Below are 17,525 nucleotides of genomic sequence, written 5' to 3'. Positions count from 1 at the left end.
TATAATTTTTTTATATTTTTTAAATAATTTCAATTTGTTGATATATTTGAAAATGCTCCTAAATTAGATTATTCCAAATGTTTAATAACACCTTCAAATATAGCAAAATAAACCAAAATATTCTGATAATTGATAAAATCTAAATTTTTGCTATAATTTGTAGATGTGTTATCAACTTTTCCAATTTTGTAAAAATTTCCCAATATTTAATAATTTAAATCTACATAAAATTCATTATTTTCTTATTTGTTTTAAATTATCTCTGAAATCCAAAAAGTAGACACAATATTAAACCCATCAATTTATGATAATTAGTCTCATTTTATCTGAAACTCGGGATATGTTAGTCAAGGTTCGAGGAGCAGCCATAAACTGACTAACAATATGAACAACATATGCAATGTTTGGATTAGTCACTGTTAGATAGATGAGAGTGCCAACAAGTTGCTGATACAAACTCACATCTTCAAGAGAAACACCATCAAAATGGGTCAGATGGACATTGGGATCTAACAGTGTCGAAGTTGTGTTGGAGTCGATGATTTTGGAGTGGACTAAAAGATCAAAGGCATTTTTTGCTTGAGACAACAAATACCCGTCTGAGTGTCGAGAGAGACTTCAAGGCTAAGAAAGTAGTTGAGAAATCCAAGGTCTTTCATATCAAAATGTTGACCAAGATAATGTTGGAGGTAAAATATGCCTTATTGATTATTACCAGTAATAATCATATCATCAACATAAAGAAAAAGAAGAACAATATCATGGGGTGTCTGATGTGTAAAGAGCGTAGTGTCATGAGGGCTAGAGGCAAATCTAAGTTGAATAATGTTAAAGCTAAATATGACAAACCAACCTCGTGGAGCCTGTTTCAAACTATATAATGCTCGATGTAGAAAGCACACCTTGTAAAGGAGGAGGAGAAGTACCGATTGTAGCTTTTAGACTTCTTCAGAAATGGTCCCATTAAGGAAAACATATTTAAGATCCATTTAAGGAAGAGGCCATTGCTTGGCAGCAGCAACAGCTAACAGACTTCGAACAGATGTCATTCGAGCCACAAGAAAAAATATTTCTCCATAGTCAATACCATATTCTTGCGAGTATCCTTTTGCAACAAGACGGGTTTTATAACTCTCAATAGTGCCATTAGAGTGAATCTTGATTTTGTTAATCCACTTGTATTTAGTAGGTTTTTTACCGAGAGGTAAATCAACATAGTCCCAAGTATGCGTCTTTTCAAGAGCATGCAATTCATCATTCATCACTTTCTGCCATAAATGATCAACATTGACCTCTTAATAAGAGGTAGGTTCAACAAGTTAAACAATAGTGGAAAAATAGTGATAATCATGGAGATGGATGAGAGGTTCCTTTATCTAAGTAGAACGACGAAGAATAATATATCTGAAGTAGGTTTAGGAACATCATTGGAGACCAACGGTTGGTTCGGGTTTGCAGGAGCAGGTGCAGATTGAGCAAGCTCAGTATCAGGAGTGGACTCTAAGAGAGGAAAGAGTTCAACAGATGTATCAATGAAGAAAGGATGAGGACTTGAGAAGGAGGTGTGGAATGGGACAACCGAGAGAACATAGTACGCTTCCGAAAGGTGACATAGCGAGATATACAAAGCCTATAGGAAAAAGGATCCCAACAACGAAAGCCTTTATGTTTTGTGTTATAGCCAAGAAAGCAACAGAGGAAGGCACATGGTTCAAGTTTAGTGTGTTCGTGAGGATGCAGAAGAACAAAGCACGCACAACAAAAAACTTTAAGGTTAGAGTGGTTGGGAGGAGTACCATATAGTTTGTTGATGGTTTTGATGGTATAGACGAATGTAAGAGCAGTTTTCCTCTAAAATTTCTTAAGACAATAGACATAAAAAATAAGGGCATGTACCGAGTCAAGAATGTAGCAATGTTTGCGCTCAACACTCTCATTTTGTTTAGAGATATAGGGCCAAGAGCGCTGAACAAAAGTATCCTGTTGGGAGAGAAAAGAAAGAAGAGTGAAGTCTTTATACTCCAAGGTATTATTAGTGTGAAGGGTTTTGACAAAACAAGAGAGTTGAGTGTCGATAGATCCACCTTTGTGGATATGGAAGTGAGGGTTGCTTCCTATGGAATTTTAATTAGATAAATTCTCTGAAGCGTCCACTAAACTGAGATATACATGTGAGGCCTTAAAGCACGGGCATTTCAAAACTTCACTCAAATAATGTTGTGTGTGCAATTCTACTAGAGTTACTTTAAAATATTCTAATCATTGTCACTACGTAAAGGTACAAGCCGTAAGACACCTTAAGCACATTATTACACAGATAGACATTGTTCGATGAAAATGTTTTGAAAAAATTTCAAGTGAAGGATTGTTTGTGAAAATTTTAAATATATTTTTATGTTGGGGCAAAAATATGGTATGGATCGGTTCTCCATTTAAAGTCAATATTGGCGACGTAAACTTCTCCTCCTTTTTTGGCCTTTTGAATGTTGAAGCACTTCCGGTTAATTGTGGTCATTCGTTGGATTTTCATTACACTTTTTACTCTTCATCCCTCCACTATAAAAACCCCTTCTCCTCTCTTGTTGACAAAATACAACAACTTCACTTCCTCTCAATTCTCTCTCATTTTTCCTCTTTTTGCACTAAATTTTTTTAGAATTTATTTCTCTATTATTTTTTAGTTTCCAAGTGTAGCGGGTGTTTATTTTGAGTGCTGGTATTTCAATGAGTCTAAGTGTTGTTTTCATCGACGAAGAAGACATTTTTATCCTGGAGATGACAGGACTATAACAATTGTTAGTACCTAGAGTAGAGTTGTGAAACGTCTTAAAGAAAACAAATTCTACAACTCAACCCAACAATTAAAGAGTTTCTATTTTACATGTTTTGTCATTTTAACAAAGTGTTAGAGCGAAAAAGTTGACGAGTAGCATTAACAACCCCTCCACACATTTAAGAAAGAGGATATACCATATGAATTGATAACTATTCACGTTTTTAAATATATATAGATAAAATAATTATCTAAGTGAATTAGGGTTTATTAGAATCAAATATTTTATAATTGATTTTAATTAAAATTACATTATATAACATCACAACAAATCACTAAAGGAGCCAAAATGAATATTTTTTCTCTTTAACCTCTTTTAGAGAGTAGAAAAGATTTTATGTGTTCTTTTATGTAAAAACCACTTTGTTATTTGTATCTTAATTGATAAAATTAATTATGATTCGCTTTATTTAATTTTAATTTCTTTTTATTCATCAATTTTAATCAAAATTATTATTTCAATTTCAATTAACTAAATGCATAACTATTACAATCTTAAATCCGTAAAGATAAATTTTCTATATAAAAACTAATATTATATTTATTTATTATCATAATAATTATAGACACTTGTGTGATTTAGTAAACAATAATTACAAATAGGACAGAACCTATACTGGATGTACAAACTTCATGGTTAATTAAAAGTACTTCTATCAAATTAAAGTTTCTTTGGAGTTATTTTTAATATAAAAAAATTATGATCATAATAATGATGATAATAGCGGTAATAAATAAGTTGTATAATGTTTTTTTTTTCCATTAAAAGGTTATTTCATACATGGAGACATTATTTCAATATTTAATTGTAAATACATATGCAAAATATTTAAAAAATCACCTTTCCTATTTTGAGGTTCGACCATGCATTCATTATGATACAATAAATTGTATGTCTATCATTCATAGTTATACTATTAAATTTGTCATTGATGAAAACCATACGTTATTTACAATTATATATTATATTCAATAGCACATGCCAAACCCAAATAGAATTTCACATTATTTTCATAATTCTCTAATAATTTTCACATAAATTTATGACATCTCAACCTCATTAATAAAACATCAACTATTTTCATTTGCAATTAAAAAACAAAAACTTCTCTTCCTCATCTTTTTCAAAAAAAAGTTGATTATAGAAGATAAAATTAAATAAGTTGACGACCAAAAAAATAGATTATCATATGTATAAAAAATTTGAAATCCTTTAATTTTTAGTTGTGATCCTCAACATCCCCTCAAGATGTTATGGGTTCTTTTGAATTCATTCGAAAATATTGGTTTGTGCCCCTCCCTCTATTTGTAAAGTATATTATACATTATGCAATGATGTTGTCTCATTTTCTTTATTATATCTACTTGTTATTTTAGATTTTAGATTAGGTTGTTGAGATTACTTTTTTTTCTTCAAAGGTATTGTAATAAATGCTGGGTGGGGATTTGAACCAATGACCTCTTGTCCATGGGAACATACAGGTGTCAGTTGAGCTAAACTCATGTTGGTATTGTTAAAATTATTTGGATGTGATATCCAATCATTCTCAAGCGGTTTGGATTGTTATATTCTTAGTGCACGATTCTTTTAGATTATTGAATGATGTTGACATAAAAAGATTATTCTTGATTTTGTGTGGTTGGTGATATATTTTGTCGGGTGGTAAATTTCAATGTAAGTATGCTTTCAAGAAAATATATGTTACGATACTGCATACTGAGTATAAGAGATCGAATGCTTGAAGCTAGGATTGCATGTGAATATTAATTAAGGGAGATTGATCCTATTAATGTTATGACAATATTGTTATTTGTACAGTATAATTCTCATAGTTAAATCAGTTCATGGTCAGCACGATGATCTATATTTAGAGTGTTGTACCCTAGGTCATAATATTGTAATTGTCAATTACTACACGAGCAAAACAATCTTTTGTCATAGGTCTAAGGCCACCCCAATGTAGATGATGTGTCATCGAACTGGATTACCAAAGTTTTATTGTGTTTGTTATGTTTTTTCTATATGTCTTCCTAGTTGTTCTCTTTTAGTTATTAACTCACGGTATAACATATGATACAACTATAACTAAGTGTTTATTTTCGCTCACATTCTTTAAACCTAGCAATAGTGAGGGAAGAAGAATTCATGAGTGATATATGCACTATTAGTGAGGTTTATAAACTGTTTTCATCTAACGTTTGAAACATGTGTTGTATAAATATAATGTTTCCATCTGAATGAGTACAACTGTTTTTCTTTCTTTTTCTTTAGATTATAGCTATGTTTTAAATCGTATGTTACGATGCTTTTAGAGAGCTTCGATAATAAGGGATATTAATTGTGGGACAATAATATTTGTTTTATTCTCATGGATATAAGTTTTGAAGACATAAGAACATAGCCAATAAATTAATTAGGATATAGCAAGGAAATTAATCATAGTTTGTGTAAGAATTGATGTATTAATGGACGAAATTAATTATCAATAACTATTTTATAAGTATATATCAATAATGTTTGAGCTTATTTGATCCAATAATGATCACATATATTAAGAAAGTACTATTTTTTTTTATTTAACGTATTTATTTTGTGTACAAATTTAAGATTTTTATCTTGAAAACACACTCGTGTATATATGTATAAACATAATATTAATAATAATAATAATAATAATTTTTTATTATTATTGTTAAAAGTTTTTTAAAAATATAACACATCGTGAAAATATTTGCACAATTTATAGAACCATTTCAACGATGAAAAAAAGCTCATAAACCCACAAGTCCACATTGTACAAAAAAAAAATGTTTCAATCAACACGTGATTAATTGATCACTCTCGTCCAAAATATTTAGTAGCTATTTTTTTCAAAATTCTTGTGTACTTGATCGTATTTGGCTACATGATTTATCCAAATTTAAAAACAATTACAATTCTTTTTCAATTACCCAAATTTATATATATTTTGTTGTGTTAGTGAAATTAAATACTTTTAGGACAATATAAAATGACTGTCACTAAAGTCATTGTTATGATTCAAAAGCTCGGTCATTTTATATTTACTCAAAAAGGTTAGCAACTAGCTAGTAATTAATATTTTATTAGCTATATATCATTTAACACAATTTATTCGAGTATGAATCGTTAATATAAATGTGTAATAATGTAGACTAATATAAGGCTGGAATTTAACATTAGAATAAACCTTGTGTTTGGGACAATATATTTTTTTAAAACAATAGTTGATGTATGAAGAAGTCCATTTCCTAACAATGAACCAAAAATGATTGAATATATATATGTTGGTTCTATAGTTTATTAAGAGGAAAATTTGTTATCATTGCTTAGTTAAGCCCAAAAAAGTTACTCATGTGCTGGATTCAACATACTTAAAACCAACCTTGGTCGTTTACCTCAATTATTTCTTCCTATAAGATATATATATAGATATAAATAAAAGTATAGGTTTAATTTGAAGTCCATAATTCTACCTCTACCTCTACCTCTACTTCCATCAAATTTGTTAATTAATCTCTTACACATCAATATAAATCCTAATTTTTTTAATTAAAAAGTCAAAAACAGCTCATTTATTACTAATTTAGTTTTGTGGTTAAATGTTAGATAAAAAGGAACAAAAGTAAAAGTGTGTGAATAAAGAAAGGAAGAGAGAGGCCAAAGAATTTAATCACACACCCTCTCTCCACTCTTCAGGGAACAACATCCTCTCCTTCTCTCCTCTAAACACACTTCTCTCTCTCTCTATCCATCTATTAGGGTATTAAATCTTACCTTATAATATATTAAAAATGGGAAACAACTAACATACGTGAATTGAAATTTATAATATTAAAATAACTATAATATAATATATATATATATATATTAATCAAATAACGAAATTAAGAAAATGGAAAATTACAAAATCAATAAAAAAGTTTCCAAATTATTTACAACTATCTTCAAAGTGACGAATATTAAGAGAAACACACACATGTCAAGGATGTTGATGTATCTCTATCATTTGATATTTATAATAGAAATAACTTTTTGGAACAAAAGAAATTGAAATTGGCTACTTCTCAAAAATTGCTATAATTTTTGTTTAATAAAATAATCAAATATTAAATTCTTATAATTAACTAAATCCATTTAATTATAATCTTTACCAATTACGAACATATATTTATAGGAGCGTACTTAAATTTGGACAAATTTCAAATAATATTAATTAAAAGTCTTAAAATATTAAATGGATGAAAAATTAGGATAAAAAAAAATTAAATTGATACAATTTATATTAATACAACTAATAGTTTAAAATTTTTAAATTAACGCAACTATAAAAGTTCTATTGATTTAATTTTGATTTAACTTTATAGAATTCGTATATGAAGATTATGGCAACATTATTTGATTTATAATTAATGAATAATAAAAAAAGAATACATTTTCAAGGGACTTAAACGTAGCCCAATTAAAATAATATAGCATGAACTAGAAAAACAATTAGGGGTTCATAATTTAAATCCTCACTTTACTTCCTTATCTCAACACGTTATATCTGTTTAAAAAAAAATTAAGATAGGAGATAGATGATTCTAGATTATAAAAATGTAATTAAAGAAAAGTATATATTAGTAGAAAAATTATTGAAAATAGATGGAGAATTATTAAGTTAATAAACAAACATTAATGGATGTGTCAACTCAAACAATATTAATGACCCATTAACAATGACAACTCAAAGTCAATGGAAAACATTAAATACCAAATTTATTTGTGTTATCATGAACTGTCATTTTCTTAAATATATATTAAATTGATCGCTACAAGTTAAAAGCATTGACGAAGAACAATATCTCCCATTTCCTTCTTCACGATGCCAAATTTTCTATTAATTTTTACGGTAGATGGATTCCTATTAAAATTAATTTAATCATTGTTTACTTTTTCAATTTAAATAATGTATTAAAGAAAAACTATATATATCAGAAGATTTATATACTTTCCACACAAAAAAAACAATATAAAAGGGTAATTTGACATGGAAAACCTCATATAAAGAAAATATTCTTAAATACATCCTAATATAGATAAAACAATCTAATTACTAATTAATTATTCCAAATGTTCAACTTTATACTTAAAACATACAAAACTATCAAATTTTAAATTAAACAATTTTTACGATATATATATATATTGATTTTCTTTTTCTCTCTTTTCTCCACTTAACCAGGGATTTTGTGTTTATTAGGATCAAATTTCCACGAGACACCTATATCAAAATGTTAACTTGGAAGATTATTTAATAAATAAAACTTATATGATTTATAGATTAAACTAAGAGAAAAAATGAGGTTTTTTTTATAAATATAACGACAAAATGCTTCCGTCAACAAGCGATTAATTTGACACTCACACATGATATATTATTTGCTACAAGATCGTTTAGATCATAGACTTAGAATAGCCGCCAAATCTAAACAATATTAATTCTAAACTATTTTTTTTCAAGGTTGTTCTGATACAATTTAGAATTGCATTGCTTCAAATATAAACGATTTTTTTAAAGATTATTATTTGGTAGTTTAAATTTCTCCTATTTTGAGCTCATTTTTCAAGATTTTTTTTTTGTACCGAACTAATGACGAATTTGAAATATTTATAAAAAAATTGTCAAATTTTCTTGAATATTTTTTTTGGTTTGTTATATTTAAAAAAAAAAAGAGAGCATATGAGAGAAAAAAGATAGATAGAATGTGAAAGCACGATTCTACGTTGTAATTAAGCTTCAAATATTCAAAAGCCATGGCTTAGGGTTTTATTATTAAAATAATAGCAAGTTGGCAGTTTTTCTTCACTTCACATTTCTAAAAATATGCCCATAAAAACCACTCCATTCCACGCCTCTTTTCTCTATCACTCTCTCTCCATACACCCTTAAGCATCGGAGAACAATATTCTCTGGTGTACGACCCACCCTATACCTTGCTTCTAATGGAAGACGTTGTAGATTTCCTGCCGCCCCCGGTAGAACCGATTGCCGGAGATGGGAAGCCACGTGAGAAGCACATGACCAGATCAGGCTCCTCTTCTGATAGCGATGATATGTATTCCGGCGGATCTCCTAAAGGTATTTTTCATTTTCCTCATCACCTACTTCGTCTAACCCCTTGTATGTATGTTTTCTTGAGTTGTATAATCCTTTTGCCAGCTTAGCTCTCCTCCTTTTTAAATTATAGCATTTCTATACTTTTACAACTTACAATTACGTTTTTGTTCATGTCTAACATTTTTTTAAAATTTTCAACAACAAACTTGCAATTCTGTCATCACACACTTACAAGTCATATCTTAAATTTCCTATTAAATGTTATTACCTACCATTCCCATTTTACTTTTAAATTTTCCCCATTTTTTTTTGATACATTTCATTTATATCTTCTTGAGTTATATATAGTAAGATGTTATTGTTTATTAGTAGATAACGATGAAAAACGACACGAATAAAGTCATGAACCAATCACACTGATAGAAAAATATTGTTTTCTATCCCTAATAGATAATTATTTTATTACATTTTATTTTTTTTAAATAATTTTATCATTTATAAGGATTAAGGTTAACTTACATACTTTTTTCCTATTTAGGCAATCAATAACTTTCATTTTTGGGTATTTCCAATTCCTTTGTTGTCTTTTTTTTTTTTTTTTTTTTTTGTTTGTGGTTTCTGAACTATATATGTAGACAAGAAAATACAATACAACAATTTTTAACTTCTTGATGTAGGATCTATATTAGAATATGGACAATATTATTTTTATAAGATAAATACGATATCAAAATTTGTTGATTAATCTCAAAAGTTTGAATACTAATTAAAATACATATTTTGGATGTTTATATTCCATAGTTGGTTGATGTGAAATAGATTTTTCAACTTTGAATTACTTGTCAAATAGTTCCTAAAATTTTTATAATTTATGAAACTTTAGAAAATATTTACTGAGTTCCTCCAACTATATATCTAATTTTATGTGTAAAAAATGTATTGAATATATATTATCAAATTAACCAATAATTTGAGAAGACCTTCAAATACATAATTAGAAGTTTACTATACACACAATTCAATTTTAAGTTTATTAATTAATTTTATAAATTTCAAAGTCTATTAAACAAAGAAATAAGTAAACACGTAATAAACAAACTTGTAAGTTAACGAGCAAAATTTTATTTTGGGCATTTGTAAATGGTAAAATTGTTTGAAATGTTTTAAAATTATATAGTTAAAAGAGATTGTGTGTCCAAGTTTATTTTATAAATTGCAAAATAGAAAATAAGGTATTGAAAGCTAAAGAATGAAACAATGATAAGTAGCAAATAAATTGAGAGAGCAGAATTAAAAGGAAATTAGTTTTGGTTGTCTCAGAGTGATGGTTACATATATAAAATGATCTTGTTTTGGTCATTTCATTCAACTCTATCCACTTCTAAATTCCATCTTATATATATACACCAAAATTCTCTTCCAAAATAACGTCTCTTTCTCTCTCTCTCCACCATCCTAAACAGACAACCTTTCACTTTCTCTCTCTTTTTATTTATTTATTTATTTTCATTTTCATTTTCTGTGTGAAGTAAGAGAATATCTAGTACCTTTTTTGAGATATGGATGAGCTCCTATTTAGAGCATATTCAATGTCTATATATGTATGTATCATATCATTTTTAGTTTTATATAATTCTACAACAAATTTGACTTTCATCATTGTATTTTGAATTTCAACCTGATTTTGATAATACTATTTAGTAAACTTCTTGCATATATCATTTTTATATTTAAAAGATTGTTATACTAATAATTTCTTCTTCTTCTTTTTATGGATTAGAAATATTGAAATCGGGTGGGAAAGCAATTGCTCCAACTGGAGAAGCCGATATCATTTACATTCCACATGTGGTTGACAAAACTCTAATTCTAAATCGCAATAATAGCAACAAAAATATTAATAATAATTTGACGCCTCCTTCCACCGTCTCCCTTCTCGACATCGGCGGCGGCAACACCGTCACTGAAGTTGTATATCGAAAACCATTTGAAGACGGACAGGAACTAGACTTGCAAACTCTCTACAAGTTACCTAACTCCCACAACTTCTTTTGCCCCAACTGCAAATCTTGCATTACAAAAGTCATCATTCTCCGCGACCCTCCATCCTCACCGTCGCGGTCTCCTCAACCGCAGTGGGGCTCGAAGGATAGAGAATATGATCAGCTACCGTCATCGACTAATATACCGCCAGAGATCACGACGCGGGCACGGAGCCCGAGCCCGAGCCCGAGCCCGAGCCCGGGCCCCCGACCGGGTGTCGTCCAACAAACTGGTGCACTGGATGATAATGAGATCATTTCCAGGGAAGAGGGTGGTGGAAGGATCATATGCAGCAATTGCTTTAGTTTTCTTACTCCAATCGGTGAGCTCAACTTCATATTATTTCTTCCTATCATTCATTCATTTTTTTAACTTTTTATTTCCTTTTAATTTTCTAATATTAGATTATTACTATTATTTTAATAGATTAAATAATTAAAACATCATTTTAGACTAATATAACTTTCCTTCTTCTTCTATTCGTTATTATTGTTATTATTATGTAGACTTTTTCTTCATGTCTTTACAACCCAAGCCAGGTTGTCAAGAAATAGAAAACAAATAGTTTTTGTAAGTTTAGTGTAGATTTAGTATATTTATATAAATTCCTTTAAACAAAACAAAAATGAAAAAGACAGTGTTGACAGATACAGTTGAATTATTAATTGTTTCAAAATAAATATCTAAATATTAAACCCTTCGTCACAAATCTACTTCATTAAATGAAAACAAAAAAAAATATTGTTGACATTATTCTCTCTCTATATATATATATCAAATAATCTATTAATTTGTTGTGTTTCTAACCTTTTTTTGTTGCCTGATTATTAAGGTGCTTGGATCTCCTCTCAGCTAGGATTTGGTCCGAAAAAGCCAACCATTCCAGCTGATATAGGTATTATGTACCCAAATAAACTAAAATATTATTGTCTATCAACAATACATGGCTTTACTATACTTTCTATCATCCATAGATACAACGTACGTATATAGTAATTAATCGCATTTTACTATATTCAAAAAATGTTTTGTATAACTCACTTCTTCATCAAATTTTAATGTATAGTATTTAAAAATAGACACAAAAAATTTTAAGGAAGAAGAAGAAACACAATTTATTGAAACTTTGAAATTGCAACGACAGTAGGAGGAATAACTGAAGGTACAAGCCGTGCTGGTCCTAGTATTATTTCTCGTGATGGTCAACCATTCATTGATATCGAAGGTGGTGAGTCGATCGCCTTTACAATTCCTCCGGCCAGCGGGGAAGAAACATTGGGCCAAAGAGGCGGAAGAAGTGTAGAGATAATGAAGAGCATTGTGTATGGAGGTTTAACCGAAGCCATCACAAGTTTGGGCATTGTAACCTCTGCAGCAAGTGCCAGTACTCCAACGGGTAACATTTTAAAACCTCTGATAACTATTTTGAAACATTTGCAACAGTTTTTAAATATTTTGATCAATTTTGTCATTTACATTCATTTTTCTATATTTAGTGATGACCTAATAATTATATAATTTTGGTATGTAAATGGATTGTTTGCAGAGAATATTGTAGCTTTGGCATTGGCAAACTTGATTACGGGTCTTATTGTCATCACAAACAATGTAAGTACAAAAATTACATGGGTTAGAACAATAAATAGTTTAGAGATCGAAAGTCCTAATTAAATAGGTTAATTATTTCCCAGTTGTCTGGACTCAAATCAAACCAACTCAAGAAAGAATCAAACCAAAGTGATGATCGAGCACAAGTAGATCCATACGAAGAAGCTTTAGGAGACAGACACCATTACCTTCTTCACTTCACAACAGCCGTCCTATCATTCTTAATCTTCGGGCTTCTGCCTCCTCTCGTTTACGGTTTCTCGTTCCGCGACACGGATGACGGCGATCTCAAACTCGCAGCCGTGGCAGCTTCCTCTCTTCTGTGCATCGCCCTACTCGCAATCGCGAAAGCTTATGTTCAAAAGGCAAACAATTGGAAAGAGTATGCTAAAACCCTAGTTTATTACGTTACTTTAGGGTTTGGGGCGTCTGGTTTGTCATACTTAGCAGGCAAGGAGGTTAATATCCTTCTTGAGCAACTTGGTTGGTTTAAGAAAGACCAAAGTGTCCCTACTTTGTTGCTCCCTAATATGGACTTGGCAAAACCTACATGGGGATCCATATGAGAATTGAATGGATGGGGATGTAGTTGCAAAAGTTTATAGGGGTTTGCTTTATTTTGCTTTTGCTTTTGCTTTTGCTTTTGTTGAGTGATTAAGGACATTTTTCTATTGGGTGTGTTCTGTGGTTTCATAAGGGTAATTATTAGAAGAGAACATAAGGGGTTTACGTATGTATTGTGTAGTATTTATTTTAATTTAATTTGGGCCTTTTTGTTCTTGACTTTTTTTTTTGACTTCACACTCTTTACTTATTTATATTCTTTAGTGTAATTGTCTGAGAGATGTGATTAACCATTTAGAGATGAGTTCTATATGAAAAATCTTTTTGCACCCTATTCATAAGATATATGTAAATAAAATAAAAAAAAATGTAAATTGATTGATGAGTGAAACACACTCAATTCAATTGCATTGGACAATATGTCATTACAGTTACCACATTATTGTTGCTGTTTCAAAGAGAAAATGTGTAAATTTTAACATTTTCATTGTTAATTATCGTAATTGGTTTGCCCATCGGAAGCAACGATAATAATTAATATAACAAAATTCTTAATTCTAGATAAACAGTATCAAAAGCATCCAAATAGATTTGTAATTAATTGTGTCCGATTAATCTATCAATAATTTATAAACTCGCTGTGTGGTCAGAATTACAAACTCTAAAACAAACCCAATAATCAATATTCATCAAATTTGATTTTCTTTGTAAGGACGTAAACCAATGTCAACTGCATTAACTTTACAACTTCGCCATCTCATTCATCACAACTTTCCCTCCTCAACTCTTTATTAATCTATTTATTACTATCTCCTACTTTCTTGTGACTCTCCTCCGGATATTTAATATTTCTATCTTCAATTTTCTGTCATTAAACTTTTTATCTGATTCTGTTGTGTACGTATTTAAATTTCTAAAAATATATGTGTTTTAATTTCTAAACAACCATATCTTCTTCCATTTTTCGTTAATTCTCTACCAAAATAACGAGGTGATTTTTATATTTTGAACGACTAGATTATCAAATAATCTAGGTTTTTAAGTTTTAATCTAAGATTGGAGGATAAAATTATGTTTATAAATAGAAAAGCTCAAAAAGTTAAATTGACTTCAAGATTATAATCGTCATCATTTTGACATTTTGACGTAGTGTCATTCTACTTTACTTTTTCAACTCGTATGTATTAGTCCCTTAAGTTTGGTATCAATTTTGGGATATTTTATGATTTATTAAGATGTTTTTTCTCTCTCTCATTTGTTTTTCTTTTCTTTTTCTTTTTATGATTCATTGTGAGAATATTTACATGCAATTTCATAAAGTTTATTTTATACGTATTGTACTTATTTTATTTTTCTAGTTTATTTTACCTTATCATAAAACTCAGGACTAATATGTATTAGTTCTATTTTATTTTTTTATTCTACCAATGTAATTCTTCTTATTTGCTTCAAAATTTCAATTTGAATAAATAAATAAAGGGTGAGGAGTTGGGAGAGGATGTGAGATATTTAAGTTTTAAATTTGAATTTGTTTGATTCAAGCAAATGTTGGTTGACCGTGTTTCTCTATTAGTAAAAAATATTTATAAAATAAATTAGTAAGATTTCTTAGTTTAGGAAGTCACGTCATTATTCCATTAAAGAGTTAATAGAATTTTAATGATATGGACCAAAGTAATTTTTTTTTTTCAAAAGTTCAAAAACGAAAACAAGATGATTTTGGGACCAAAATAGATTTTAAAATTATTAATTTCAAAATAAAGAATTATGAAATATAGAAAAACTTTATATAAACTTAATTCGTCGGTCCAAAAAAAAGATAATATTATATATATATATAGGTAATTTGTGATACACACAACTCTTTTTGTGTATAAGTACTAACGATTTAGTATAGATCCAAAAAGTTGGAGCCTTCTAAACTTTTTGCTAGTTAAGTATATAATTAACAAACGGTCCTGAAATACATTAAATTGGTTAAACTTTTTGCTAGTTAAGTATATTTATATTTGTAGATAGGGAGAAGCGTTATTGAAAACATTAAATATAATAAGGAAGTACCAATATATGTGAAAACAAAATTGGTTAAAAATATATTTGTGTGACAGATTGATTTTGTGTAGGGCCAAAGGAGGAGTCCAACACTGAATATTGATCTAGATAAAGTAGGGCAAGTGAGAGACTTAATTTTGGTTGGTGGACCAACAAGTGAGTTTGTCTAAATATAACAAAGTACACATATATATATTCCATTCCTCTGAGGGAAAGAGATATCTTTGTAACCATCCATGTGCATTTAACACTCAAATAATTTCACTTTCAACACATATATCTAAAAGTAAATGCAAACTTGGAAACGTGGGATGCTTATCCTAGAGATGTTGGATTTGTGTAGATTATACTAATGGACCAAAGTCACTTGACTACTTGTTTATTAAGTTTTCATGAGGTTAATTCAATCATGGTTGTTGTGTGCAATAACTCAACTGGTCTATCAAAAGGACGTACACTGTGAGCCCTTCAAAGAAAAGGCTATTGAGCATTGAATCGAACTTATCTCTATTATGACAGCTAATTGTATCACATGACTTTTCTTGTAAGTGAAGATACAAATTTCCACCTCTCACCTTCTGTATGTATACAGAGAGTCAGTGAACACTTTTGACTATTTTCATAAGATAATGCTATTATATTTGGTTGGACACACAGTCCAACAATTATTAACTTTTAATAAATCCACCAATATCATTTAAACTATTCACCATTAAGTTATATAATTTCTATGTTGATGAAAAACTTTTCTAAAACCATTTTTTTTAATAATTAAATGTATATGCTTTCAAGTGGTTGGTTGACGTGTCACTTAAGTGAAGCTTGAGGTAGGACTATTGGTTGACGAGTTACTTATGTGAGGCGTTTAAGTTGGTTATTATTTATTGAGGTGTTATATATTAAACTCATGTTCGTTGAGCTCAAGCTTTATATGAAGGCATCCTAATTTCTCATTTCTAAGATATCGAAAAAATTATCTTTCACAAGTTTTCTCAATCTTCCCCCTCTTCGTTCTTTGTTTTCTTTGAGTAAAATAAATGAGTGTTGGTATTTCAATATGTTTTAGTGGAGTTTCAATTAAGTTTTGTTTGTTTTGTTTTGACGCGATATGACAATATGAAGAACTGATTGCTTGCAAAACGTCTCAAATTCGTGACTCAACCTTTCTCTTCACTAGTTTTTGGACGTATACCCTACGCTACGAACCATGCAACATAATCTAGGTTAGGGGTTTAAACATGTTGGGTTAGGGGACATTCTCAACTCAACCTATATTTTCGTGTTGGTTGGGTTGACAACCTGAATAACCCGAATTGTATTACGAACTCAATCTATTAAATATGGGTTGTATTTGGTTGTCGGATTGTATTATTTTTTTAATTCATTCAATCTTAGGCAAACATTGTCCCGAGATGTACAGGATGAAAGAATTCTTCCTTTAGTTATGGGATCTCGGGCCTTAGTGGCATCAAGATAGCTTGGGATGAAAGAATTATCCTTTATTTATTCGATCTCAGACATACATTGCCCCAAAATGTCCCGAGATATGAAATAATTCTTTCTTTAGTGGCACCGAGATGGCCCCAGATTATATATATATATATATATATATATATATATATTATTAATTCGGGCTGGATTGGGTTGAACCGAAATTTTCAATCCCCAACCTGAAAAAAACCAAAATTTTTAACCCAACCCAACCCACATTTTAAACTAACTAAACTCAACGACCTATATAATATGGGTGAAGTAGTTTGAGTTGTCGGGTTATTCAGGTTGGACTTACACCCCTAATCTCAGTGACGAGGTCTAGATGTTAAGTCTAGGCGACCAATTTACCAGACATTCATATTATCGAACTTTAGATTATATGCGTACACTAATAATTACAAGTTTTTACTAGAAGTGAATATAGTTAAGGTCTAGGAGAGTCTCAACCCTCCTCAACTTTATGCTCTTTATAATATACATATATATATTACAAACTGCCATCAATTAAATATCAAAATTTCTAGTTAGTACAGTGACAATTCTTTCTTCTAGTCCCTTGTAAATCTAGGTTCAAGACTTATTTTTATTTTGAGTTATACTAGTATGTGTTTGAGTGTTTAGGATTATGGGCTAAGGTAGTGTCGTGCTTAGGATTCTTTTTCTATTTCAATGCATTTCTAAGTTTTTGAACTTAATTAAAGTTACGTTATGTTGTTGGATTCAATTCTGTTTATATTAATTATGTTGATTATATTATTGGAGGCTTGGAAACTTATGAATTGTGATTGACTGTATGTTAATTACATGAA

General features: G+C 29.6%; 1 protein-coding gene across 1 annotated transcript; it reads left to right on the top strand.

Moving 5' to 3' along the window:
* Positions 1 to 8,696: 8,696 nt before the first annotated feature.
* LOC101211699 (membrane protein of ER body 2) lies at positions 8,697 to 13,393 on the top strand. Its single transcript, XM_004149735.3, has 6 exons — positions 8,697 to 8,976; positions 10,736 to 11,320; positions 11,831 to 11,893; positions 12,143 to 12,394; positions 12,545 to 12,606; positions 12,690 to 13,393. Exons 1-6 carry the CDS (start codon positions 8,841 to 8,843, stop codon positions 13,170 to 13,172), a joined length of 1,581 nt encoding a protein of 526 aa, XP_004149783.2. The 5' UTR covers positions 8,697 to 8,840; the 3' UTR covers positions 13,173 to 13,393.
* Positions 13,394 to 17,525: the final 4,132 nt, after the last annotated feature.

The sequence above is a fragment of the Cucumis sativus genome, chromosome 7, assembly GCF_000004075.3.
Source record: "Cucumis sativus cultivar 9930 chromosome 7, Cucumber_9930_V3, whole genome shotgun sequence".
Lineage (NCBI taxonomy): Eukaryota > Viridiplantae > Streptophyta > Magnoliopsida > Cucurbitales > Cucurbitaceae > Cucumis > Cucumis sativus.
Note: the sequence above shows the minus strand (reverse complement) of the source record. Positions and strands in the feature narration are given on the sequence as shown.

Excerpts from the sequence above, each read along its gene's own strand:
- LOC101211699 (XM_004149735.3), top strand. The coding sequence starts at position 8,841 with ATGGAAGACGTTGTAGATTTCCTGCCGCCCCCGGTAGAACCGATTGCC. Across the intron at positions 8,977-10,735 it reads TTCCGGCGGATCTCCTAAAG|AAATATTGAAATCGGGTGGG; the intron begins GTATTTTTCATT and ends TTTATGGATTAG. Across the intron at positions 11,894-12,142 it reads AACCATTCCAGCTGATATAG|TAGGAGGAATAACTGAAGGT; the intron begins GTATTATGTACC and ends TTGCAACGACAG.